Genomic DNA, 27,888 nt, shown 5'->3' with positions numbered 1-27,888 from the left:
CAATGGGGAAAGTGGATTATTCCAGTCCTGAGGAGCCTCTGGAACTGGCAGTAACTCCCAGGAGAAGGCAGGAGTGCGTGTGGGTGTATTTTGGGGGGTGAAGTGCCAGGGATGAGGGATGTGGAGGACAGCTCAGCAAGAAGGCAGCCTTGAGAGCAAGGCAGACATCAAACACCCCACACAGGTCCCACAGGCAGGACAGAAGTTGCTGTAACTCTTCAGCTCACTTTTATTTAAGTTCTGTGATCAGTCTTTTCCATCTGCAAGAGCTCTGGTGTCAGTGCCACCAACACATGGAACAGAACCCGTGACATTTCACCCTGGTAACAGGAAGAACAGCTCCATCTTAGAGGTATTTTCAACCTAAATGACTCTCTATCCTATAACACCAGTTCCTCCCATGCACTGCCAGCCCACTGGATCCCACTCCACCAGTTTCCAGTTGGACTTGTTCAGTAATCTACGCCCAACAACGCTGCTGGATGGCTCAGTCTCCAGAGCAGGGATCTGTTAAAGTCAATTGGCACCGTGTCAGCAGCAGAACACCTCCTCTTGGCCCTGATTTCAGCACCTGCAAGCTCCCCCCAGGCATGGGCAGCCTTATGGTGGAGCAAAGTGAGGGTAAGTCCGTGGCAGCAGGTGCAGGGAGGTTTGGAAAGAGCTGTTGGGTAAACGCTGGTAGGGAAAGGGAGCGAGGACTGAGCCCTGAGCCAGAACCATTTCCAAGCACAGATTTGTAAAACCACAAATGGATTCACTATTTCTTACTTCAGGGTTTTCCTTCAGGGCTTCCCCCCTTTTCCTAGGGTGCAAAGGAATTTGGTGGTGTGTGGTGAGTCCCTCTTGCCATTTTTTTGAGATCAGCCCAGCTCTTCAGGAGAGGCAGAGAGAACCAAGGCATTCCTAGATTAAATACCTGTGCTGGCATAAGTCAAAATACTGCTTTGAACTGAGGCTTCTCCTGCCTTTTACCTTTTCAAGGAGGATTGAAATCCTTTTGCTTTGCTGCAAGCCCAGTAAAACCCTTTGTGGCAGACTTCTGTGGGCAGCTCAGATTCAAAGCCGCACAAGGCAAGCAGAATTTCTCTGTAATGCTGCAGTTTGTATCCCTGCCTTCCCCTTCCTCATCAAAGGATCCTCGTCCCAGACATGGGCAGCAGAGAAAACCACCTGCAACGTGTTCTCTGCCTCCTCTGGCAAGCAATCATTTTGTCTGGCTTCTTTCCTCTTGTATCTGAAGACCATATTCCACTTCTCATTTAAATTCCTGGATCTGTCTGAAACCACATCAGGTGAATGCTCCAAATCAAACCACAGTACAGGCAGCGCTCTGCTATTCCAGGCATGCAAGGTAGGGAAGTTTGGAATGGATTTTTCCTTGCTTTTTCCTCATGGGCTGTGGTGCTGGATTGATTCCAGGACATCAGAGACCTGTGGGGCTTCCAGCACCTCCTCACCTTTCCAAAGAGAGGGAGCAAAGGCAGATTTGGCAGATTCAGTGTGGGGTGAATGTGGTGGCTGTGCCTTCAGTTCAGAGCACAGCCAGTTTCCAGCTCTGTGGTAAGCAGGAAGTACCCAAGGTGTGTTGGGAAGAAAACCAGAGAGAAAAACGCATTTTCTGAACCCAGACACGGAGCACTGGAGTCCTTTGGTGTGAGGGAATGACCGGCTGAATCCTCTGGAGACTGGCAGAGGAAATGTGAATACCAATGATTCCAGAAAGGTTTGCATCAGCCAGGGCTGGCAGGCTGGGATTGAAAGGCTGTGGGGAGTGCTCTGAGGTAGTGTCCTGGTGATACTCCCCTGTTCCTTTGGGAACCAGGGTGCTCCATGCACCAGCACGTGGCAGAGCTGCTGCTGCCCATTCCAGCTTGGCCAAAAAATGCATCAAAAATTCCCCTTCATCCACTCCTCAGCCAGCCAGGCACCCCCAGCTCGCTCAGCTGATGCACCCACCTGTCAGTTAGGAAAACACCTCTCCAGGTGCAGCAATTCCCCCCACAAACCTTGTCCTGGTGACCAGCCACCGTCCTGGCTCGAGCACAGAGTGGCAGCGTGCACTGGGGAAGGGCTGGGAAGAGCTGGGGCTGGTTTTTGCCGTCCAGGGGGATCCACGCCCGTGGTGCCATCCCCCACAGGGCTGTTGTGCCCCACTGAGCAGGGTACAGGCTCCTCTGCCACATCCCTGTGGGTTTGTCAGCCTGCAGGGAGCCCACCATGAGGAGGAGGAGGGACAGGCAGGGTGAGGGGACAGGGACACAGCGGGGACAGAGAGCAAGCAGAGCTGCTGAGATCCAGATGGACAAAACCAAACAGGTTCCTTGGTGAGGGAGGCTGGGCTGGGACATCTGTGGGGCCACAGCTCCTCTGGCAGGACCTGGCACCTGCTGGCAGGTTCATTTCTCACCTGTACGAGCAGCACTGCTGGGTTTTGGGTGCCTGGGCAGCAGGATAAAGGCGTGGTGCCCACCTCTCCCTCCCACGTGCCCTCAGCTCAAGCATCCTCACGTTTTCCAGAGGGATTTTAGTGTCTGCACAATGCCAAATTCCCAACCTGAGCCAAAGGAAATGCCCTCTGGCCACAAAGCTTTATCCCCTTGTTCAGAACCATCCCAGCTGTCACCTCTTCCATGCCATGGGTGAAACAGATGGAAGTTATCCCTGAAACCAAGCTCTTAGGCAGGATGTTCATTCCTTGTCCTCCTCTTCCTCTTCTTTGCTTTTATATACATTGAAGTGTATATCGATATTTATATTTTCTTCCTCTAATACAAGTGAACACAAATGTGATGTGGAGATAAATTCCCTTCTCTAAAATACTTTGTGGTCACAGGAATGCACACGTTTGGATTTACACACCCACAAACATTCCAATATCAAAAAAAGGTGTAGTCCCAAAACTAAGATGCTTTTATAAAAGTTAAAAGGCCAAATTCCTCTATTGGCTTTTATCCTTCTTTAAGAGCAAGGAGATTACCTGAAATCTTGATTTATTTTTTGTATTCTGCCTGAGTTAATTTTTAAATTCCAATCAACAGATGTGAGGAAGAGAGGGGGGAAAAGCTCGTGGGGGGCCACGTTAGGCTTTGAAAGGAAAATCAGAGAGAATGTTTTCCTTTATAATTATTTTCTCCTTTGGGTTTCAGGTTATCAGACCTGTTATTTAAAGGCTGCTTTCTCCAAATGTGTTGACTCCAAAATATGTCCCCTTTAAAAGAGTTAATCCAAGAGATTGGGAGTGGGAGCAGGAAGGGAAAAGGACAGAAACAAACCGCCTAAACCAAGTCCTGATCTCTATTTTTGGGTTGGTTTTGAGCATCTTTCGTTATAAGCATCTTATGATTTGGTTCAGCAATCTTGGCTGTTTAGCTCTTCACAAACGGGGATTTGCTGTCCCCACTTCCGAGGGGGAAAAGGAGCAGGGGGTGAAAAAAAAAAAAAAAAGAAGAAGAAGAAATAAAAAGCCACAGCCTCAGATGTGAGCACTGGCTGTGCTGTAAAACCTCACACAAGCTGCAGCCAGGGCTGTGAATAATCCACACCCGGCCACCGCGGTGCAAAGAGTGCGGGAATCGACACGGGGGAGAACCGACGGACACTGGACTGGGTTGGGCACATCCCATCCACCACAGGACAGCTGTCACCCACAGACACATGCACACACAGAGCCAGGAGCAGAAAAGAAAGATGCAGGTTCTGGAGAGGACGTGGGAGAAGGCAGAGTGTTCCCTTAAGCATTAGCAAGCCAGGCAGACACTTGGAACTAATCATGGCAATTGCACCCGGATTTAAAAATCAATCAATAAAATGAGCGATGGCAAAGGGAGGAGGGGCTGAAAGGCCTTGGTTGTTGGGCGACAGGAGAGGTGAAAACCATGAGTTTCTTCCTTTTTTTTTTTTTTTTTTCTGCTGTGTTGACACTTTAAACATACTGTTCCTTAGGACAGATGTAAGGAGCCCGGGAGCCGGGAGGTGGGCAGCAGAAGGAGATGTCGGAATGGTGAGGATAAAGATCTTGTGGGAGGTCTGACAAGGGGGCATAGACATGAGGGATCTTCTCCAGATATCGATCTTCATGTGAGTAACAGCGGGTCAGGTAATCACTCGCATTCGATATCTCTGAGTGACACTTTCCAAAGTTCTGCAAGTAGAGACAAAAGTCAACGGGTGAAAACTCCGGGATCGCTGGACAGAAAACACACACAGCTCTTCAGTTCCTTGCTGAGACACACAGAGAGCAAGCAGGATGGAATATTAACCAGTTTACCAAGCTCGCTGCTTCAGGAATTGGAAACCCAGGTGATAAATCCTCACACTGCAAAGTTTTTGTGTCACTCCCTGAAATACCCAGATCGTTGATGAATATGTATGGATTGGACATGGTTTGTCCCTTGTCTGTAAATTCTCTGCTCTCTGGACAAAACAAGCAGCCAGCCAAGGGAAGGGCAGTTTATTTTCACGCTTTCTAACTCCTTCCACGCCTGAGTTTTGGAAAAGCAGTGCTTGAAGGCATCATTAATCTAAGCCACACCCGTGCTCTTCCATTTAAAGGGCACATGTGTCCTACCGGGGGCTTGGGATGTAAAATAAGCTTATTTTGCCCGGTGTTTACGTGGGAGACAGGAGTGCTGGGCTTCACCTGTGTGAACAGCTCCCCGGAAAGCCTCGGGGCCGGGTCTGTGAGTCAAATCAACTACAGAGAACAAGAAAACCTTTCTGAAACCCGAGGCTGCTCTGTCCCTCCCGTGGTTTTCCCTCTGCCGGGAGTGTGTGGACGCTTTGCTCTCCTGGGCTTGAGGGAGCATCTCTCCCACAGCCCAGGCCTCCCAGAGGGTGGCAGCAGATGGGAAGGATTCCTCCCTGCTCCCAGAGCCTTTCCTGCTTTGGAAACCCTGCAGGATGGCCCAAGCAGGATGGACATTTAGCCAGGATGTTTTAAAAAGCGACCTGCGCTCAGGGGCGCTCACCAGGAGATAATTTCATCTCCAAGAGGGAGCAAACAGCGCTGGAAAATGCTTTGATGCTTGTGGTTTGAGCGGGGGCTGTTTGAAGCAACTTGCCCTTGAGTCCTTCTGTGTTCCCTTTCAAAATCCCAGGAACAGTCAGCTTAGTGGAAAGGACAAGGGTTTGACCCTCAGGAGAAAATGCCTGAAGGAACAGAGCAATCCACTCAGCTCATCTGCTGCCAGCTCCTGGATGAATATTTCACCAGGATGCTTTTTAAAAAAAAAATCCTATAGAAAACAAGGTGTCAACAATAATTTATTGATGGCTCAGACAGCTGGGAGAGGCACAAAGGCAATTTTGGGAACAGTCTGGCTGAGCCCAGGGAGGGAAGGTTTGCCTGAGCCCCAGGAAAACAGCAGCAATGCTCAGGCCAACCTCATTTTCATTTCCCTTCCACTGGCAAAACTGTTTATCCTACAGATTAAACTTTTAGAAGTCAGTAGTGGAGTTGCTGTGCTGGGATCCTAAATTTGGGTGGGCCATTCCCACAGTTTTTGTCCACTTTAGCCTTTTAATTGTCAAGTGAAAATGTGGGTGAGTGTAGCATTAGAGCTCTTTAACTGGAGGAACCCAAGCCAGGGGCATGAAAAAACCTAACTAACTCAACCTTAAATAAATGTTTGCTGTTCTTCTGACAGCCCCAGCTGATGAAAAGAGATAAAAAGAGGGCTCCCAGATAGGGAAAATGGGATGTGCAAAGTCCTCTCCTTATACAATCTACTCCCAAGAGCTGTCACACTCAACAGAGCCCCTTTCCACACCTGCAGGGGGAAAAATCTGTATTTAGCTATGCTCTCCTCCTGCTTTGTAGAGATCATTAATTTTCTGGGTTAAGCTAACTTGAAAGGGAAGTTGTCTTAATTACAGAAATTTAGTGAGACAAAGCAGGCAAGGGGGTTTCTTGTAATTTGTTATCAATTAAGTGGGAGGGGAAGTTTATGTGCTTTTTGAGGATGCAAGAGAAAAGCAGAGGATTTTTCAGTGCTGTGAGCAGGTCTGGCGGGCAGAAAGGTCTCCTTGGAGAGATCCTCAGTTAACACAAGTGGAAGTTGAGCTGGGTGTGATCAGGTGGCAACAAAAGGGGCTGTAAGACACTCTTTTATGGGTTGTCTGTGACAATATACTAGGTCAGGAAAGCGTTTTTCTTCCTGCTTATCTCCCAGTTAATGTGGCCACGAGACAGGTGCCCACAAAACATTGCCAAAGACACCCAGTGCAGCTCTGTCAGCACTTCTGTTTGCACAGGTGAGTGCAAACAAATCCTCCTTTTCTTGCTGGCCCCTGTTTTGTGCTCCTCCTAAGTGGGATCAGGGCAGCTGGAGAATGTCAGGGCCAAAGGAAGAGAAATCCGTCTCCTTTTACCTTTGCTCAGCACCTGAACTGAGTTGCTTTGCTCCTGCTTTGTTCCCTGAACTCATTTGTAGAGCGGCAAAAGGGAGGAGAACAAAACCAGCCTGGTGTTTTTTAACATATTTAGCAGCCGGTGCCCTTTGACTTCCTTCCCCAGTCCCACTGTGACTTTTCCCCAATCCAATTTATCTTTAACGAAGTTTGAAATTAAATTAGGGATAATGAACTAATTAAATTGAACTGGCACACGATTCCACCACCTTCCCCCACCTGACTTCTCCCACTTGCCTTTGTCTCCAGCATGCCTCCATGCAATTCTTCATTATCTGGGTTACATCCTCCCCTCTCAGTTTTATTTCCAAGAGCTTGATTAAAGGGGATGTCAGCAATCTATCCATTTCAGACAGCCTGGCAGATTACCTTTAAACAGGCTTTATTTGATTGAATTAGGGAGCTTTCATTTCTCCCATGACTTTAACTCAACCCTTCTCCATCCCTCCACTCCCAATTCCATCTTTTCTTCTATTTGCAGAACATTTCTTTGGGTAGCAGGAGGTGTGAGGCAGCTGACCATGTCCTGTACTTCTAATCATCTTGGAATAATGAGTTCTTACTGGTCTGAAAGTGAAAAACTCCTTCTCAGTGACCTGAGGATTTCTTTCCTATAGTTTTTGGGAAATCTGAAGATTTTACAGGTGAGAGTTGGACAGAAAATACACTGGGAGCCAAAAGAAGTATTTCCTCCTGGTGTTGGGAGCTTCACATCCTCTCTTCCCTTGGGTCTGAACTCCCTACTTGGGGTATTCCAGCTGTTTTTCCACTTCCTGCTGTGTTTGATGCTTTATCTGTGAGGGAGCTCTTGGATAATCCCTGTCCTGAGTAAAGAACAAGCATTGATGTGTCAGGGATGAGCAGGACCCCATGGTCCTGAGCTTGGGCTTCTGTGAGGACAAAACTGAGGGCAAGTGGGGCAGAGGGACTCGCCCCTGAGTTCAGGAAATAAAAAGATTGAGCTGAAATTCCCAAAATCCAGAGCAAGGACCTATGGTGAGGGATGCATTCAGACACATGCAAGTATCACTTATGCAGAAAACTTGCTCAGAGCATTGCATTCCTTCTCACAGCATGCTTTTCTCTTCCCCTGCTGCCTCTGGTACGTACCTGGACGGTGTTCCTACAGCACCTCACTCCATCAATCGTCCCAAACATTTCCCTCCTTGCTGTTCCTCTCCCAAATACTCCTCTCCACCCTTTTAGAGTCAAGGCAGAGCTGATATCCTCATTTAAAAATGGGAAACTAATGAGGAACCGCCTCTTTTATTTCTCCTGCAATTTGGAAATTGGAATCTGAACCCTGGTCACTGATTTGTTGTGTTCTTGGTCTGAAGGTTTCCAGCTATTGCTGCAACAGGGACAATAAATTCCCAAGCAAAACTGAGAGCCAGAGTGTGGGGAGATGAAGGGGGAGGAAATAATTAAAAAACCATAAAAAAAAATTAAATTGCCCTGATCTGTGGTGTGTCTTAGCAGGGAGATTACACCTTCAAAGCACCATATGACTGGCTTTATTTTTACTTCAGAGAGACTGGGAGGATTTCCAAATTTGGATTTGGAGGATTACTGTCCTTTTGCTGACAATAAAATTCCCCACCCTGGGGAGGACGAGGAGAGACCTCCCAAGATGGATTAGGGAGCTCTTGCCTTGTTTGGAACAGTGGGAGCAGCCCAGGAATCTGTTGGGAATGGGAGGTGAAGACACGAGGGAGATTGGTGGTTTCAACCACCCTTTCCTCAGTGCTGGAATTCTCATCCCAGAGAGGATGCAGGAGGCTGGAAGTTGCTGGGAGTCCAGTGACAAACAGCCCCCCACAAGCAAATGGAGAAAAGGAAAAACCAAACCCATCCAAAACTTACTGTCCACTCTCGCTCGTTACGTCTACGAAGACCTTGATCCTCATTCTGGGAGCAGGAGTGGGTGAGACACCGCAAGAGAGAGAGGTTACGGATCTGCTCCGGCCCGGGGCTGCTGCAGACACTCACCTAGGAGGGCTCTGCTACGGCAGGGGAGCTACAGGGCTGCTTCCAGCACGGGAAAACCAGGGAGCACAGGGATAGAGGCAAACCAGAGCAGCCCCCTGCACACCTCGGCCCCAGGTGTGTGTGCTGCGCCCTCACCCACAGAGCTCCTCATCCCACGGAGGCTCTAAACAGGATTGCCCAGGGGGGGCTTCACCAAAATGCCATTTTCCTGCTGCTTATCCTCCTTTCTTTCCTTCCTTCCCAATGATCCAATGTCCTTCATCTTCTCCAAGCTGTCCTTTATCTTCTCCAAGCTGTCCCTTTCTGTCCCCAAGCTGCCGCTTCTCTTGAGCCTCCTCTGATCTACCTGGGGTGACCAGGAGGGATTCAAGGACTTGCAAAGCACCTCTCCATTTGCTCTCTGCCTTTTCTTCTCTCCCTTCCCTCTCTCTAAACCCACAGGTCCTCCCTGCTGCTGGAAAGGCAGCAAAATAAAGGGGAAGGAGCAAGGCAGGACCTGGAGTCACCACACCCTCAGGAATACACAGGAGTGAGAGAGAGCTGGAGCCGAGGAGAGGGGCACCAGTGGCATTTCCTTGGCCCAAAACTCTTGGAATCATCCAGCAAAGGTGGGAAAGGAGAGATGTCTCCCTTCCAGGAACCTGGTGGCTTTAATAACTGAGAAAAACTGTGATTTATGAGGCAAAGGAACATAGGAAGAGCTGAAGTCACCCCAGTTTTAGTGGTTTTCCACTAAAAAAAATCACCATTCAAAGGGTTACTGGAGTTGTCCAGAATAACTGGATATTGGAGTCCCAATCACTCCCTGCCACAGCTTGAAAGAGTTTGAAAAAGTCAGGAGAACAGGGCTCAGTCTGTGTCTAGTTTTGAGAAGGAGAACACCGAGGCAAATAATCTCTCCCCCTCTCCCAAACTTGCCACCTGCCCCAGCCTCACGCCACACCAGCCCTGTCATTGTCACATGCACAGTCCCTGTCTGCCTGTCTCTTATCTACGGAGTCTTTCAGCTGCAGGAACCTTTAGGTGTTCCCATATTCTCTCACATCCTCTCCCACCTTGTTCTTTCACACATGCACATATGCTCCATCTTCTCTAGTTACTTCCACATGCACACAAAGCCTTTCTCTTTTTTTTTCATTTTTCCTTTCAATCATTCCCTTTTCCTTTCCCTCCCCTCCTTGTCCTGGCCTGGAAAAGCCCTCTTAGCATCTCTGACTTCTGATTCCTCACAGGAGCTGCAGAAATTCCCTGAACAGGAGCAGGAACTCCAGACCCACCTGGAGCAGGGAGGACAAACCCCTGCTCTGCCACGAAGCCATGAACCCTCTCCCCCTCTCCCACATGCCTGGCTGCAGGAAGCAAAAGGAAACACAGCAAAAAGAGCATGCAGAGAGGCAAGGCAAGGCAAAGGCATTCTGGGCAGCACCCCCAAAAACCAGGGCAGTGGAGAGACAGAGAGAGAGCAGGCAGGGAGGGACAGACGGGACGCAGAGGGAGCGCTGCACAGGGAAGGAGGGATCCAGAGAGCGGGGAGCGGTGCCTTTGAGGGGTGCAGTGAGGAAGGCAGAGTGCCATGTGTACCTTGAGGCCAGAATCTGAGGGGAAAGGGCCTAGAGTGACATGCGCTAGCGTAAGTTGGGCTGGATGGTTGCATACTCGACTAGGTCTCCGCCAGCATGGATGGAGGTCCGAGGGCTGGGTGACGCGGCCAGAGCCGACGTGTCCAGCTCTGCATACTGGACATCACAGTCCTTGTTGCCAGGGTTCTGGAGAGAAGAGAGCAGCAAGGCGGTGGGGACACGAGGGAGGAGTCGGGAGGAGGTGGGGAGTGAGGACAGAGGGTGCGTGCAGATGGTGAGGGGTGAGACAGGACACGGAGGGGGATGTGAAGGGGAAGAAAGAAGAAAAGGGTGAAGAGGGAGGGGAGGAGGAAGAAAAAACAGTTAAAAAAGAGGGAGGTAGGGAGGTAATGAATAATCAGTCAGGTAGAATCCCAAATCAAAGCAAAAGTCCCAAAGGCGCTGCTCCCCCAAATGCAGAGCTGAGTGACCCAGCACTCCCAGCCACTGCCCCTTCCACTGGGGCTGCTCCCAGCAGCATCTCACTGCTCTGATCTTCCACTGAACCCTTCTGGGAGCAGCACTTTCCTTAGCTGGGGCTGGATCAGTGAATTCAATCCTTATCGTGCACCTGAGCTGACTGTTTTAACCCAAGAGCTTGGGATTCATTGCAAACTCAGGTTTTTGGGGAACATGAGTGAAAATCATTGGTTTGCAATTTGGATTCTGGGAAGGAAATACACAGAGGGAATGGCTTTAAAGCCAAAACTCCAGTCATGGCCACAGGGGAATGACACTGCTTGGCCACCACTGCTGCTCTGGGACTGTGGAGTTCTGAAGTGCCTCCTTTAACACAAGGCCTGGCTGCACAGCTTGGCACTGCAGATTAACTCTGCAGCACGATTTTGTCATTGTAGCATGGTCTAAGAGATGCTAAAAGCATCCTCCTTTGGCATGGAAATATTTATGGGTATTTCTCCACTAAGCAGGCTTATCAGCAAGGGCTGCATGAATGGAATATTATCCAATTTGTCTGATCATTCCTACCCAGACATCTTTCATGCAGATAATAATGGGAGAAGCCTGGAAGGCAGGATAGCCCCCAGAGCTTGTGGCTCAGTGGGGAATGTGGATCACCAGCAGGAGCCTTGGTGCCAGCAACCACTGTGTGAGGGGGATCCTGATTTCTTGCCCCATGGAGTTCCTTTAATCCTCACTTTTGGGGCTGGGTTCAGTGCCAGCATTAGCCAGGCATCTGCAGAGCCTCTCTGAGAGGAGAGAGTTGTCTCTTCCAAACAAAACAGCTTCCAGTCTCTCTCTATCCCCTTTCCAAAATGGCTGCACTGCATGGTGATGGTGCAAAAGGTGTTTAATTTGGAAGTGTTCCTCTCTTCTCTGTTTGGAAGTGTCCTCAGCCACCGACCAGCTGTGGCTGAGCCATTTTCAGGAGTTGATAGCCCTGTAATGAGCTGGTTGAGTGCCTGTTGCTGGAAGGGGCTGTTCACTCAGTGATTATCTCTGCCTGCTGCGCTGGCCTGTGCCAGGGCTTGGCTCCCTGATCCTGCCCCTCGGCCACAGGGATGAGGGGAATGATGGGGAACGGAGCTGCAGCAGCAATTCCAGTGCTCAGCAAAGCTGGAGGCTGGAGGAGCAGAGGGCTGGAGGTCACCTCTGTCCTGCCCTCGGTGGCCAGATGGCAGTGGCGAGTTGTTGGCATGAAAGCTGCACATCCTACAGAGCCTCTGCTTCGTGTCTGGACCCAGAGTGTGGACATTTCGGAAAATTAGCCATGCCATCTCCAGTCTCAGACCTAAATCTAGGCCTTGCAGAGTTCTTTCCCCCTGAACTTTGTGTCTCAGTACGTCCCCTACCCCTGGAGGAAGCCAGACTAAGTTTTACCTCCTTATTCCTATTCTGTCTACTTTGCCTCACTCCTCTCCTGCTTCCTTCCCACAGGAGGTGTTTTCTCCATGGATTTCCCTTGCTTTCTCCCACTCCTGGGCTCTCTCCTGCTCCTTGCTGCCTGTTTGGAGCAGAATTTATTACAATATCAATAATGTGCTTTGTATACAAGGCCCAGCACTGCCTCACGCAAGCGCTTGGTGTAAATCATCACCATCGGCACCCCGGTAATTGCCCTGCAAACCCAGAGAAATTATTTTGCTGTCTGCAGCAATGAAACTTCCCCTTCTACCTGTGCAAATGGGCCCTGCTGACACGGACACTAATCACAGCTCTGCTCCTACACCCGCTCCTGCCTCCAACTCTGTCTGGCTCCTGCTGCCTCTCACACACACACGGAGCATTCACCTGACACAAAAGCACTGCCAGGGCACACCTGCCTTCACCCACACACCTGAAACACACTCTCCATCCCCTTCCTGCTTTGATATCCTCACTGTTACCCCAAAATTGCTCAGAGAGAAACACTGCAGGCAGCCCCACACCCCTACAGCCACCCCCGCAGCCTCAAGTGGCCACGCTGCTGTCCTTGGGCATTTCGGGGCTGTCAGCTCTGTGTTGGCTTTCCCACAGCCTGCAACACCTAAAAATACACATTTGAATGAAAATACATTCATTCATAGTTCTGCTCCCTCCTGCAGGTATCCTGACCCTGCAGACATGCCCCAGCCTCTCCCCTTGTCCTGCTCCCCTGCCAGCACATGTCCCTGCACACCCTCTTGGAGGTTCCTCCTCCACCTGCCTCTTTTATTTTCTTCTGGCACCTCTCCCATTCCCCCCTCCCTCACTCTTTGCCATCTCTAATCGCTCCCTGACTCCCATTCTAGTGCTGTGAAATCGTCAACCCCAGGCAGTGGCTTTCATGCTGCCTCGTGATAAATCTGCTTTATCCCAAATTATGAGGTTTTGCACAATTCATTTAAAGCCGAATGCACCCGCCCCATTTTCCTGCTCCCTTCCACTCTCATCTTCTTCACTGCCCTCTCAAGCCAAATCTGCAGATGAAGTACAGGCAGAACAAGAATATCCTGCCTTTCTGCTGTGCCTTTCCCTCTCAAGGATCCCAGAACCCTGGAGCAGCCGCCTGCATCTGCATTTTGAGCATGATTGGGAGCAGGGCTGTGCCAAAGCGAAGCTGGCAAGGACCAGGGATGTGCTTCCCTCCTCATCCTCCGGCTGACCCAGCCCTCAGGTGAAGGATTGGGCAGGTCTTGCTCCATCCCATGGTGGTTTTGGCAAGCACTGCTGTTCCCTGAGGGTTCCCACTCCTCAGAATCCCACTGTGACATGAAAACGAGGTTTCTGCAGTGCTTTAAAAGCGCAAAAAAAAGTGATGCAAGTCACTTTTCTCCCCTGCAGGGAGGAAGGCAAAGCTCGTTCCTTTGCAAAGCGTGGCTAGACAACACAACCCACCCCTGGCCTGGCTGTGGCAGCACATCCTGCCTGATCTGGGAAAAATCCAGCACAATCAGCCAAGGACACCCTTCTCTCCCTTGCCAGTCCCAAACTCGAGCAGCCAGCTGCCTGCCCGAAGGATGCAGCGATTTCACAGGGGATGGGAGCAGGCTGCATCCTGCTGCTGGGGCACAGAGCCAGAGCACGGTGCAGGTCCGTGCTGGCCGGGCCTGGAGCCGCTCCCAGGAGAGCTGGGCCAGGACAGGGAGCAGCCCCAGCTGTGCCAGGCCCCCGCCAAGAGCTGTGGCAGCAGCTGGAGTGCCCCAGACACCACGTCCCTGCTGCAGAGCCGGTTCTCTGTGGGCCAGGGGAAACGAGAGCTCCACAGCCCATCACCTCCTGGCTGAATCCGCGGTGAGGAGCAGCCGGTGCCAGGCGTGGGACATGGAAATGCATCTTCTCCGGCCAGGATTGAGAGCAGCAAACTCTGTTCCCATGGTTACAGAGCAGCAACCCATCAGGCCGCATCTCACATCACTAACTCTGCCACTTAATTAACTGACTGCTCGTTATTTCCCAAAATGAGCTCCTCCATCCTCTTGCTTGCCTGAAATTCAGCTTTCAGATGCTTTTCAAGCAGGGGTCTGGCTCCAGCATCCTGTGTTTCATTTAAAACTCAGCAAGGATTAGAAAGAGCTGGGGACCAGCCCCAGGACTGAGGGAGGGCTCCAAGGGGAAGTTTTCCTTTAGGGATGAAGTAAATAGGATCACATCCACCTGGCTCGGCACAGAACTGTGGCTTTTGATTTCCAACGCCCTTGGTGTCTGCCTCGCTTCAGACTGTGCCAGCTAAAGGTCACTGGGCCCTGTCCTTCCATTATCTGCACAGGAACACACATGGCAGGGTCCCAGCGGGATGAACTGGGTTATAATTAGTGGTGTTCATAAAAAATTGCTCCAGTCTGAGCTGATATTTGTACACCTTTCTCCAGCCAGGGAGTTCACTCTGCTGAAACACGGGGCTGGGTGTGCAGTCTCTGAACTCCTCATGAGGAGGAGTCTGGGAGAGACCTGAAGGATTTACATTGGGATATCTTGTCTCCTGTGGATAAAAAACCAGAGCATCCCCATGCCATGGGGTGAGGAAGGGAAAGGACGCTCTCCAAGGCCTGGGAGGAGGATGGTTTTCTGTTTTCTCATCAAAAACCCACTCTAATCTTACCTGTTTTCTGCTCCCTCTGCATCTAACATTTTCTCACTCCTCGCAAACCAGCCTTTCCCATGTGACTGCCAGCATCTCCTCCTGACCCTTAATCTCTCCCCGCTGCTGCTGCCTCACATTAACATCTCCCCATCTGAGGCTGCACAAATCCACACACCAGAAAAAAAAAAACCCAACAAAAAAAAAAAGGTTTAAAGAACTTGCTGTTGTCAACTGAGAGTCAAACGCTGGCACGCTCTGCCCTGCAGATAATTGCTTTGTGAAGCTCTCACCGCTGCTTCCCTCCGCTCAACAGGGAGGAGGTGAGGAGAGGCCAGGGTGGGGAAGGTGCACGGCAGGTAGAGAATTTGGGGTGGGCAGGGCATTCTACCCATAAAGGCCCAGCTCTGGAGCCAACAGACAGCTGAATTAGGGTGAGATCAGAGTGTGGAGGCTGCTTTCCTCCAGGATGGGATAATCCCAGACTATAAAGACTAAAAAACTTGCTTTTTTAGGTCCTGTGTGCCAGGTGAGGCTGGGCTGAGGTGCCAGGCAGTGCCACTGTCACCCTGTGCCCCTTACCAGTTTGTCACTGTAGGGAGAGGGCTCAGGGGCTGCCATGTCGTAGTAGGGAGTCTGCAGAGGGAACTTCTGGATCTCCTCCTCGTGTTTCATGTTGTCCAAGTGAACAACCTGGAGCAGAGGGCAGAGAAGAGGGATGGGAAGAGCAAGGGTTATCTTCTGGCACAGCTTGGGGCAAGCTCTGCCTCAGGTGACACCACAGCCAAACACCAACTCCTTCAGACTTCAATATCCACCAAAGGGACAGAGCAGAATCCAAATTCCTGATTTTAATTAGTGCCAGACTCTGGGAGTTCTGGGGGGACAAGTCACAGGGTCATGGAATCATAGAGTCAGAACAGTTTGGGTTGGAAGGGACCTTAAAGACAATTTAATTTGAATCTCCCACCAGTCCAAGTTGCTCAGAGCCTCATCCAACCTTGAAAAACCCTTACTTTCTACTCCTCAAACTCAAGCCATGGACTTCTTTGCCCTTGCAACTCCCATTTCCCAAAATCCAGGCACTGTGGACACTGCTGGGAATCAGTTTTCCATGCCAGAGGCAGGAATTTTTACCTGGATGTCTTCTGGAGTCAGGTGGCTTTTCATGTCCTGTTTCCTCTTTGGTGGAGGGGCAGGTTTGTGGGATGGAGGGAGGTCAATCCTGCAGGGAAAGAAGAGGCTGCTGAGTAGAAAGCAGGAGAAAAGGCTCTGCTGCCTTGATGTGCCCAAGGATTTGATTGTGTTTGTCACCAAATTGCCAATACAATCACATAGATTATCCTCAGGAACTCCCCTCATGCCCTTTGCCTCACCCCAATTACAATTGTTAATGGAAATAAACTCCCTGCTAGCATTCTGTCCCTACTCCAGGCAAATCCCCGTGTCAGATCCCGAGGCTGCAGCTGGGATACCTGCTGGGGAATGGCTGCAGATCGTCCCTTGGGAGGTGGTTTGTGTTTTGGCTGTGAGTTATCACTGTCACCACAAAGTGATAACGAGGTGATGCCCGGCAGCTCCTCTGGGATTGTAGCTCTGCCACGGCTTCCCAGGAGGAATTTGAATCCTCCTCATGGACGTGCTCTGCCAGGCAGGGACATTTATCCCTGACCCTTGCCAAGGATCAGCTTTTACCCCAGAGCACAGGGATTGGCAGCCACGATAATCCAGCCTAGAGACTGTCTCTGCACATTCTGTTCACATGCACAGATGTGTCTAATCCTTTTACAAAACTTATTAAAACTCTGATCCACTAATTAGCTGGCTCCCCCCCTCCCTTCTCTGGGTGCAGACTCCACCAGATCTGACGGAGATGAGCTCCTTCCCTTGGATTCCAGCGTGGGACCGGAATGTGCTGGTGGCAGGGAGGGCAGAACAGGTCCCCGGGGCTCTGTAAAACATTGACTTCATGGCTCTATAGAAAAGAAATGCTATTACCTTCGGGATCAGCCTCCACAATAGAGGCAGCACCTCTGCAGAGCTGGGCATGGTTGTTTTTCTATTCTCAGCTAAAGTGGCTCTTCCCTGAGCCTGGTGGAGGGCCATTGTGGGAAGTGGATTGTCAGAATGCATCTCGATCACAGGCCCGCTGCTGTTGATGCAATTTCACCTTGTGGTGCTGGGTTTTTTTTGTTTGTGTGCCTTTCTGCCTCTCCTGCTGCTTCCCCCCCTCCTCTCCCCTGCCTCTCCCGCTATCCTCCAGTGCCCTCTCCCAAATGGGATTAAATGGAGCACAAAATGTGCCCAAGGTGTAATAACAATGAGGTGGGGTGGGTGAACATGAAAGCAACCTCTGGGTGCTGGGCTTTCCGTGGGAGGGAGGGAGGTGAAGAGCTGGTGACAAGATAGAGCTGTTCAGCAGAGCCCGGGGTAAACGCTCCTCAAGAGGTTCCTGCTGCATAAAGTGACCTCCACACCACTCAGTTCCCTGCCTGGGATCCCTGCTGCCCCGTGCTGGGCAGAGCAGAGCAAGTCCCTGCCCTGTGGTGGCCTCTGTCCCTGCTGTTGACAGAGTTTATGTCACCCCTGGGTCCAAAACTGTGGTGCTGGTGGATGCGAAGCCTTTCCAGACTCTTTGGGATGCATTCAGAGGTGCTCAGGGTCTGTCAGAAACCCCTCCCTGATGGCTGGATGTGACTCAGCCTCATTCAGGAGCCTGAAGCCATTGAGAAAGGAGGAGCAGGATCCTCTTTTACCCACAGAGGGGGACAGTGGCGCTGAGCCTGTGCCCCAAGGACGTGCCACAGCAAACCCAGCCCCTGGGGGAGCACCCCTGTGCTCCAGCTTCCACTTCAGGCTTGTGCTAAGAGCTCAGAAACAGCAGAGAGCAGGATGAGACGCACCAGGAAGCCCCAAGGAAGGGAAGCAGACCAGAGGAACGAGCCAGAAACATCAGGAAAACATTTTGCCTCCAAGTTTTCCCATTGTGCAGGTGGAGGGAAGGCCAGGGGCGCTGTCCCCCATCCCCAGCGGGGCTGATCCTGCTACTCACAGGTCGGTGTCGGTGTCGGAGCGATTCTTCTGCTGCCGCCTGTAGACGATGATGACGGTGACGGCCACGCCGATGATGAAGACGGCGGCGATGACGCCTCCCACGATCCCAATGATGCCTCCAGGGGCACTCTGAGGTAGTGGCTTGTCTGCAACACACAGGGAAGCACAGGGGAGAGGGTTAAAACACCAACAGTGCGGCTGGGGAGGGGCTGGTGCCACCAGGAGAAAAGGTCAGGATGAATTCCGCAGCTTTCCCAGGTGTCCCTATCCAGCAGCTCCATGGAGGGAGCCAGAAATTTGATTGAATATTGAATATTGAATATTGAATATTGAATATTGAATATTGAATGTTGAAATTCACTGCTCAGAGCTCAAGAGGAGCAGAAACTGTGGCCACAGCTGTGTCTCCAAGAATGAAACACTCCCTCGCTCCGCTCTGCAGTTTCATCTCCAGGTGTTTATTCCTGGATCCGCTTTTCTGCCTTTGTTCAGGCCTCAAAGGAAGAAGGGTTTAGGGAATAGAAGTGCTTCCAGGCATTCATGTGGACCTGCTGCTTGATACTGTTGAAGAATTTTGAAAGCCTTCTGCTGGGCTTTGTCACAGCATCCTCACTGAATTCCTGGTGCTGCTGGAATGTTCTTAAAACCAGCTAAAGGAGCAGTGCTCAATTGATTGAGGTGGAGCAGAGGTTTGTGCACCCCAAATCATTCCAAAAAAAAGCTGTCCTGAGTGCAGGATTTAGGGGAAGGAGGGAGACAGACCCAGTCTTGCATTTCACCCCCTGCTCTGTGACCTGGGCCAGCTCCTTGGTGACAAACACGGGCCTCATCCAAAGGAAACCCATCCCGATGGGAAAGCGCTTTGAAACCTGCGATAAAAGGATTTAATTTGCTCTACCTTCCAACCTAATTAAACTTGAAAACTAGCTAATTGGTACTTTGTACTTACAACTCCGGCAGTGATGAAAGGAGGAGATAATTGGGATGGAGGAAGGAGGAGGAGGAGGAGGAGGAAAAGATATTCAGGGGAGGGGGGAAAACAGGGATGAGGGAACAAGGGGCTTTGTAGAACTTGTCTGTCACATCTAATTTTTGTACTTTTCTTAATGCCCTGGCTACTGGCTGCTCCTAGAGACCAGATGGGGCTAATGGATCTTATTCTGCAACAGTTTTGGCTTTGGGTACCAGTATCTCCTCTAAACTACCCATCCCCAAGGCCTCGGAATTAGGCCCAATTTCCATGTGCAAAGTAATAAAACGAAATGTATGTGGCTATAAAACATCTGCACACGTTCCCAAACCACACAGGATGACAAATCCAGGACTTTTCAGGGTGAAAAATCTGCTTTTTCCTCCCACCTCACCTCCATGGATCCAGCACTTGCTTATCCTGAAACCCCCCATGCCAGGTGCAGTCACAAAAGGGCTGTGCTGGATCATTTCCAAGAGAGTATTCCCAGCTCTCCCCTCCCAGCCAGCCTTCCCCAGCTCTCAGATTTGCTGCTGTCATCCAGGAGTGAACTGAGGTGTGCAAACGTCTCCCTGGGAACCCCTCCCTGCTCTGCTCGATCCCAAATTGCACGAAGCACTTGAGCTCCCAGCCCCACGCTGAGGAATTGCTCTGACACCCATGGGCCATTCCCTTTCCCACAAAACCCTGCTTTTCTCCTGCCTAACTTTGACACCCCGGAGCATCCCTGAGTCAGCATCCCACCTTCCCCCTGCCTTCCCCTGCTCCTGAATGAAGAGCTCCGAGCTGTGTGTTGTTGGTGGCAGGATGCTGGAGTCATCAGAACCCGCGGTTGCAGCCACTTCTCTTCCTCATCCCTCCTCCATAAGCCACAACACCTTGTAAATAATATTTGTGCCTCCAGACAGCTCTCTCACAGCTGACATCTCGCCATCCAAACCATCCCCCCCAGCCCAGCATTCGGGATTGTGGCTGTAAAGAATGTCCCAGTCGCTTTGGCTGGGGCATTTCCGTGATGAATTGGCCCCTAATGGCTCTGGGGATGGCAGAGAACATCAGCCTCCTGCTGCCGCTGTAAATCAGGTGTGTGTTTTTGGGGGGGAGAAGAGGGTGGAAGGAGAAAGAGGGAAAGGAAATAAATAAAATGGATCTCCAGGAACTCAGGTGAGGCTGGGTAATAGCAGGAAGGGGCTGAGAAAATTCAGAGAGGGGGGGAAATACAGCAGAAGAGGGAGAGGTGAATACAGAGCAGTGGGTGAAAGCAGTAAGGGGAGGAGGGGAATGCAAGAATGAATAAGCATAAGGAGAATTGCAGATATTTAGGGTGATTATGAGAGTCCCCCCCTCCTTTCCAGGCTCTCTGCATGAACACGCCGGTGTCAGAGCCCACCCCAGGGCTGTGTGGCCTTGTAGGGACAAGCAGCAGAGCATGGCACAGCCCTGTGACAACAAACCCTGCCCTGACACGTGCAGCTCTCCTTGCTGAGGACAGTCTGAGCCACAAAGTGTTGGTTGTGTCTTCACAGGGGTTCAGGCAGGGAGATGACAGAGGTGACAACGCTAATTGCTGGCAAGAGGAGGAAACCCCAGGAGGTGAGGAACATAAATTAGAGAAGAAGGTCCTGAGAGAGCAGAAAAGTGCCCAGGATAGAAGAAAATGAGAATTAGTGAGAAACCTTCCTTTATGCTTGCTCTTCCCTCTTTCCTTTTTTTTTTTTTTCTTTTCCCCTTTTAAATCTATTTTTTCATCTATATCCACTGTTTATTTCCCCCTGGGGAAGTTGGTACGGTTTGGAGGGCACCACCAGGGCTTTTCTGGAGAGGAGGGTGGCTGCAGAAAGGGGCATTTCAAGTCAAAAAGAACCAGAAAAGCTTCAGGAGATGCCCAGAAGTGCCAGATGAGGATTCAGTTCCACTGACAGGGCTTTTGGGCAGCCCTGGGAAGATGTTTGCAAGGCTTGTGAATCAGGATCAGAATAAATTGGCAGGACAGCTCAGGGGCCTCCAGACAGGAGTGGGAAAAGGCTTTGCCAATTAAGAATGCAAACCCCCGTGCTCTGTGTCACGCTTGAATAATTTAAAACTCTCAAAAAAAAAAAATAACCAAACCAAAAAAAGGAAAAGTTTGTGTGAAGCAGTTGGCAGTGAGGCAGGTACCAGAGAACCCAGAGGGGCTCAACAAACAGCTCAGCCTTATCTGGATGTCTGAGGGCTGCTGGGAAACTCCTCGTTCCTGCTGGAAGCTGAATTAATTCACAGTATTACAATTAAGGAGAAAAGAAGGGCGTCCCACCCCCAGTCTCTTTCAGAGCTGTTTTGTTCATTACTTTGTTCTCCCACGGCTCTTCTGGAGATGGAGGCAGACGCAGGAAAGGGAGGGAAGCGGTTATCTCTCCATAAAGCATCATTCCCAGTCACCTGATGCCGCGCACGCCTTTCCGAAGGGAGCCGCCAGCAGAGGAAGATCTTTGCACCAAGCAGCCCAATTAAACCGTTCTGCGAGGTGCTGATACCGCCATCCAGCAGCCCCAGAGCTCAGCTAAGCCACTTCCAACGCTGCCAGTCACTGCCAGCTCCCAGAGAAGCGAGGGATGCCCGCTGGACACGGCTGTGTGTCCCGGCGGGATGCGCCAGCCTCGGTCGTGCCACCGACCTAATGGCACTGGCCATGACAAACCCTTTGTCCCAACAGCCCAAAGAGCCCCGGGGCTGGTGGCTCTGTCTGTGGCTTGCTGCCAAGAGCCAGGCCAGCCTTTCCCAGCGAGGGACAAAGGGACAGAGCCACCCCGGCGGTGACACAGTGCAGCTGCCGGAGCAGCAGTCAATAATCACCGAGGCACAGCGGGACGAGCAGCTTGCAGGAGAGCAAGAAAGATGTTCCCCACGGCAGCGTGCAGCCAGGCAGAGATGGATCCACTGGAAAGCATCCAGGGAAGGCTATGGCAGAGCGGGAATGACTCACTGGCTCTTGGTGTGGAGGGAGTGATGTGGGGGAATTTGTGAAAGGAGCGGGGAGATGGGCGTCTGTCACACTTCTGGAAGTGAGGTCTTTTTCCTCAGAGCTGCTGGAGTGGCTGGGACATTTACAGGGGCATTTACAGGGTCATTTACTGGGACATTTACAGGGTCATTTGGATCATGAAACAGCCTGGCTGTTCTTGGGATCAGGACTTGAGAGTGGGATATGCTGTATCCCCACCAAGGGTCTGGGCCTATCTGAGACTGGCTTTGTAAAGCTGGACCCCTGGCTCATTCTGCACTTTGTTCATCCACAGTGACATCCTGAGCAGGAGGGGAGGAGCAGAGCTGGGCAGGCAGAAGGGCTTCCTCTGGGGCACACAACTGGGTCTCACACTGGTATTTTTTATTTTCTGACTGTGTGCCCTGAATTCAGCTGCCCCAAGGAGAGGCTGAGCCCCATCTCATTGCTGAGGCACTGACCTGCATCCCCCAGGCAAATCTGGGCTGGTTTACAGCAGATCTGAGCACACCTAACTTGTTCCAAGAGACCTGCACACCCTTCTCCTGTCTTTGCCCCCTCCTAAGTCCAACATGATCCCTCTGCTTCCCAGCAAGCCACCACCACAACACAGCACCTCTGAGAAACCCTCTGCTCTGAGATCTGCCTGCACCCATTGCCAATTCCAAATCAGGCTTCCCTTTGCATTTATCACCTCCCCACAGCCAGCAAATCCCCACCTATTTCATGGCTGGCTGGCCAAGGCCCTCAGCACGGGGCTGCCTCGCTCACAGCCTGGGGAAGGGGTTGGGATCCTTCTCTTTTGTGCTGAACTCCTGTAGCAGCTGGATTTGAGGTAACCTCGGTGCTCACAGCATTTACAGCAAAGCACCCTCTCCCCAGCCAGTTCCAACCCAAACTGAGCCTGTCCCCAGCCTGGATTGTCACCCTGACCTGCTGGAAGGAGACCTTTGCTGGACTCTTTCTGCCTGCTGGTCCTTCAGAGCACGACAATGAGCTCAGATGATGCATATTTATAATACACCCCACCTGACACATTCCAGGGAGCCTGAGACAAGTTCACAGAGCTAAATTAAACCGAGTTGAAAAGCTTGGCAGAACAAATACTTCCCCGGTTTGGTTCTGAAGGCAGGAGCAGGATTGGCTAATTTGAGACACGCTCCAGTAGAACACACACCCCCAGGCACAAGCTGCTTCCCAGCCTTGTTGTGATGGCTTTTGTTTGCAAAGGGTTAATGGGGAGCTGCTCCCAGGAGAGCCCGAGCCGAGCAGGTGGAGCTGACAGGGCAAAGGGGAGGATGAACAGGGAGCTTGCAAGGCACTGGGGGTGTTAAAGGGATCTGGAACCTGAGGGAGGAGAGGTGGGGAGGGTTTCTCCGGGCTGTGTGCTCTCAGTGAATCCCTACCAGGGACAGCCGAGCATCCAGAGGATGAAAAGGGATTAAGGAGGGCAAGACAATGCTGGGGAAGCTGCACCAGTGGCACTGGACCATGAGTGTGTGAGGTTGAAATGCCTTCAGCGCTTCATCCCCTGAGTGCAAAACCTTCACAGCCCTTGCTTTGGTCCTGGTTTGGAGGGGAGAGGAGAATGGAGCACAGCAGCTCATTCTGCTCCCACCAAGGCCCCCTCAGGCCCTGCTCCAGCTCAGACCCCTCCCTCACTGCAGGTGGAGGTGACCAGGCTGTGCTTCACAGTGAAATTCTGTCCTGTGCCAACACAAACCCACGTTCCACATCAATTCGTGGTTTGCAGCACCGCTTAACCCCTGGCAGGATCCAGACCCAGCTCTGTCACCAAGTGCTGCTCATCTGGTGGCAGAAAGAGGGGCAGCTGGACCTCAGCTCGGGGAACAGGAGTGATGTGGTTAGGAAAGGTGGCTGGCAGGGTTTTCTGAGCAGGAAGAGTGTCTGGGCTTCACTTGGAGTCAAAAGCATCATGTTAGCAATTCCCATGTGACTTATATAACCCCAGCAAACTTCTGCACATGCTCAGGGGAGGAGTTTTCACCTGCACAGGGTATTTTTGATGTGATTTTCAATATTACAATGGAGCTTGCTCAGCTACAGGGTGCATTGAATGCACCTTGAGTGTTTTCCCAAGTTAGCAATGCACACATAGACATCCATCAACATCTTGATTGAACTCATCCTTAAGGCTTGTTAGTTCCAGGAGGTCCTGGAGTAAGGGATGCTATCTGCTCTCTGTTCCCCTGATAGACAACAGCATCTTCATTTACCACATCCTTAAAACTTGTTAGTTCCAGGATGTCCTTGGCTGAGGAATGCTGCCTGTTCCTCTGATTAGGTCTCCTTTCTTCCTGATTAGGCTTGAAAGCCTACAAAGATCTGACAGCAGGGAACATCCTGGCTCGAGATAATCTTGACCTATTCCACATTTTGCAGAACAGTCAGCTAAAGGTTAAACACCAAAATGAAGGCAGAGCTGCTCTTCTGCTGCTGTGCCCTGATACAAGTCAGATGGAATTTTCAGACTCGTCACAGCCTCTCCCATCGGGGTTTTTGTTGATGTAACTCTCACTTACACAATCAGCCACCACACAGGCGAGTGCCAAGGCATGGCTGAGATCCTGACAATGCCTCATTTCCCTGGAAATCCCCCTGTGCACAGGCTGGGCCCCCAAAATGTGCTGCTCACCTCCCACACTGCGCTGCTGGGCCCTGCAAAGGGGTGCTGGGAGCGTCCTGGTTTGGTCGTGTGTGTGATGGGGAAAATCAGAGTCCCCAAGGCTGCTTAAACAAACAAATGCCCCGAGCCCTCTGCATTGTCCTTTCTCTCCCTCCCACAAGTGGGAATCCCTCTATCTCCTCTCTAATTTCCCTCCACTGAAGCCCAGGAATCTGGCTATTCCCTGGCTGCTCAGCTCATTCCCAGCACGGCCATCCCCCTGTCTGGGTACTGACCACAGCACCCCTTGAAGATCCCTGACCACTTTCCTTCCCTCTGTCATTTTTGCCAGCCCAACTGGCACTTTGAGGCTTTTCAAGCCTCTCTGCAGCCTCTGATGAGGTTTTGGGAGAGCCTGGAAGTGCAATGTGTGGATCCAGCTCTCCCTGGGGTGCCAGCTTTGAAGTGGACGCTGGGATGTGCTGGGCTTTAGCAGGGATTTCACACACATTCCAGCCAGGGAATGGCTTTGCCATGCAAGGACCAGTTTGTGCCTCTCCTCCCCTCCCCTGCAGGAGGTTATTTAACCCATCCTTGGTTAAATAACATCTGGTTCAAGAGCTGCTGGCCGCAAAAACATGTCTGGAATGTGGCCCTAGCCCTGATGACCTCTCTTTTTATGCTGCCAGTGGCCACTAACAAGGATGGGGTTTGGATGCAGCGGTGGGAGCAGGGTGTTAACCCCACGGGATCCAGCAGGGATGAGGATTCTGCAGAAACTCTGGTGGGAACTCCACCACAGATTCCTCTTCCTGGGCTGGTTTTCCTTCTCTGTGCCACTCTAGCAAAGAGGGGGCAAACACGACCTTGCTGCCACTAATCCACCCCAAACTCACCTGCCCTCTCCCCACCTTGCTTGGCCAACCCCACAGACCCCCCCTGCCTCCCACAACCCAGGACCTGCACCACCAGGCACCCCAGCCTGTTTTGGGGGAGAAGATGAGCCCTGGAGAAGAAGGGAAATGTTCCCTGGCATTTCCTCTGCCTTGCAGCCCTTAATTTTAGTTCTGCTTCATTTCCTTGCAGCTTGGCAGAGTAATGAACAATCAAATCCCTTTAGTAATTTATTTCTTCTGCCGCACAGTTTCGAGGAGGTGATGACACTTGAAATTGCCTCTCCTGGAGGGATGGAGGGGCCAGATCCTGCAGCCCATTACACCAGAGTGTGTCTGTCCTGCTCTCAGCAGCCTGCCCAGAGCACAGCGTGCTCCCCAGCCCGTGTTCAGCCAGAGACACAGCCCTGCTCCCTTGATGAGTCCATTAAGGTCACGCTATTACAAGCAGCCACCAGATGAATTCTGTCAGATAGAAGGCCCAGGAACTGCAGCTCAGACTCTCATCATTTGTGTTAATAGAGTTAATTTGCTCAGCAATCCCCAGCAGCGCTCCTGGGAACGTCTCACTCTGCCTGGCCCTGTGCCCCGGGCCGTGTTTGTCTCCTGTTGCCGGCAGGGTGTTTATGGCAGCGGGCGGCTGTGTCCTGGATGGCTCCAAAGGATGAGCTCATCCCTTTTTTGCATCCCTGGACAGGCACCGGCAGGGTGAGGAGGAGCTGCTCTGCTTCCCTGTCACCTGGCCAGAAGTGCATGGGCAGGGAAAAGGGGACAGTGCTCTCCTGTTCCCGGGCAGCTGCAGCAGTGAGGAGGGCTCCAGGCTGCTCCTCACACCCCCTTCCTTCTCTCCTCTCCAAAAACCCCCGAGAGCCGCAGCAATCCAGACCAAAAAGTGACTCTCCAGCCTCCTGGAGCAGGGAGGGAGCTGCCAGGTGTGTGAGGATGGAGTTGCTGGATGCTCCCGTGGCTCTGCTGCTGCTGCCTCCCCTCCTGCCCCTCACACACCTTCCAGGACTGTCACTGTCCCTGTCCTGCTGTCCTCAGCTGCCCCCACCCAATCCTGCTCCAGGAGAGGGACCTGGTGCAGAAAACAACTCAGACTTCACATTCCCGACCCTTTTCCTGATTTCTCCCTCCCCTTAAGGGCATTGAATGGCTTCTGACACATCTTCCCACCTCACCCAACTTCTGCCGTGGTGGAAGCACCAAGAATCGGCCATGCAGCCTCGTTCAGCCAGGTGCTCCTCACTTTGCACAGGGAGCTTCCCCCTCCTCCAGTATGGATCAAATGGAAAAGCAGGAAAGGGAGCAATCAGTCAGCAGGACAGAGAAGCTGAAGGACAGGCCATGGAGACAAAAGCCAGGCTTACCCTGGGGATACAACAGGAATAAACAACATCCCTGCACTGCTCCATAGGCACTGCAGCAGGTGGATGTGGTCAAGAGGCCTGTAATGATTCAGAAAAGGCAGAAGATTTGAAAAACTGCTCATGATCTGTCTCTGGAGACTGGCACACATTTGTTTGTGGCTTCTGAAATGACAAAACAATTTCCCTGTGTTTGAGGATGACAAGGCTGAGGAGTTTGCTGGACAGCATCTCCTTGGATACTCCAATTATTATAAGCAAACAGAGGGGTTGAAAGACTCAGCTGAGGAGATTCCTAACTCACTGCTGTTGGTTTTTTACTATTTGTTAAAATAGTTAAATTTGAGAAGGTTAAATTCCAGCAGAATGGAGGAGGGCACAGAGAATGACTCGAATCCCACAGGGTGATTTCCTGGCACCACAGAAAAAGCAAACACAGGCTCCAGTTAATAAAGAATTAAAAGGCAGGAATATAATCAATGCCAGTCTGTGAGGTTCATGGGAAATGGGCCTTGTCAGTCAAACACAATGTCATTTTTTTGCCTACTAAACCAGTCATGTCATCAAAGCAAGTGTAGAGACGGGATGGAAAATAGATTTAGAGTGGCTGACAGGATTTGGGAGTTGAACACAGAGGCTGCCAGAGCTGGTCAGTCACAAGGTCACCCCCTAACCCAGAACAAACCCTCCCCATCTGTAAATCTCCTTGTCCCCACCCCAATCCCCTTCTGGGTGTCAGCCTCTGGGCTCAGCAGGATGCCAGGAGAGCAGAGGTGACCCCTCTGAGACACAGGGCCTTGAGGAAAGGACATTCTGGGGATGGGACAGGGGTCTCAGAGCCTCAGTGGAGGTGCAGAGCTGCCTGTGCATGTCCCTCCTTTTGGGGACAGGCTCCAACATCCTCCTCTTCGCCTCCCCCCGCTCTGTTGCTCAGGTAACACTTTCAAGGCAGGTCCTCCAAGCAAATTTTTAGGTCAGTTATAATTGGAGAAGCTCACATGGAGCTATAAAACATCAGTTAATATGCTGGAACTATCTAGTTAAATGCCAATTATAAAACCCCATAAGCTCCTCAACTCAAATATATTAATAACATAATTAAACATTTATTGCTTATGCAAATTAAAAGTTCAGTTAATCGGACGTCAACGCAACCCCAGGAAGTGACCATTTAAGTAACTAATTTCTATTTAATTACAATTCCTCCCCTTTGCAAAGCCCCCCATGCCATTATTCCTGGGCAGTGTTTACTTGAGTCACTCTGCCTTGGCATTCCTACCCCATTCCTGATCCATTCATAACCCAGACAGCTGCAGCATTCAGAGCACAGCTGGCAGCAGCTGGGCTGGGCGCACTGGGGCAATTATGGACCTTGGGACGAGCATTTTGGGGTGGGATCAGCTCCCTGGCTGGACAGATCTGTGTGCCAGCAGAAAGCCACTGTCCATTGTTGTGGTCAGTGGAAGGACTGGGAGCTGCAGCAG

At 51.3% G+C, this 27,888-nt stretch overlaps 1 protein-coding gene across 1 annotated transcript; it reads right to left on the bottom strand.

The window, feature by feature from the left end:
- Positions 1-208: 208 nt before the first annotated feature.
- On the bottom strand, positions 209-18,972 carry LOC111942916 (uncharacterized). The gene is made up of 5 exons (XM_086860976.1): positions 18,933-18,972; positions 17,567-17,714; positions 15,652-15,739; positions 15,097-15,207; positions 209-4,141 (listed from the first exon to the last, which is right to left on the bottom strand). The coding sequence occupies exons 1-5, from the start codon at positions 18,970-18,972 to the stop codon at positions 3,923-3,925; spliced, it is 606 nt and encodes a 201-aa protein (XP_086717102.1). The 3' UTR covers positions 209-3,922.
- Between the last annotated feature and the right edge of the window lie 8,916 nt (positions 18,973-27,888).

This window comes from Cyanistes caeruleus, chromosome 23 (genome assembly GCF_971803275.1).
Source record: "Cyanistes caeruleus chromosome 23, bCyaCae1.hap1.1, whole genome shotgun sequence".
NCBI lineage: Eukaryota > Metazoa > Chordata > Aves > Passeriformes > Paridae > Cyanistes > Cyanistes caeruleus.
The sequence above is the reverse complement of the archived record's forward strand: the minus strand, read 5'-3'. Positions and strand labels throughout refer to the sequence as shown.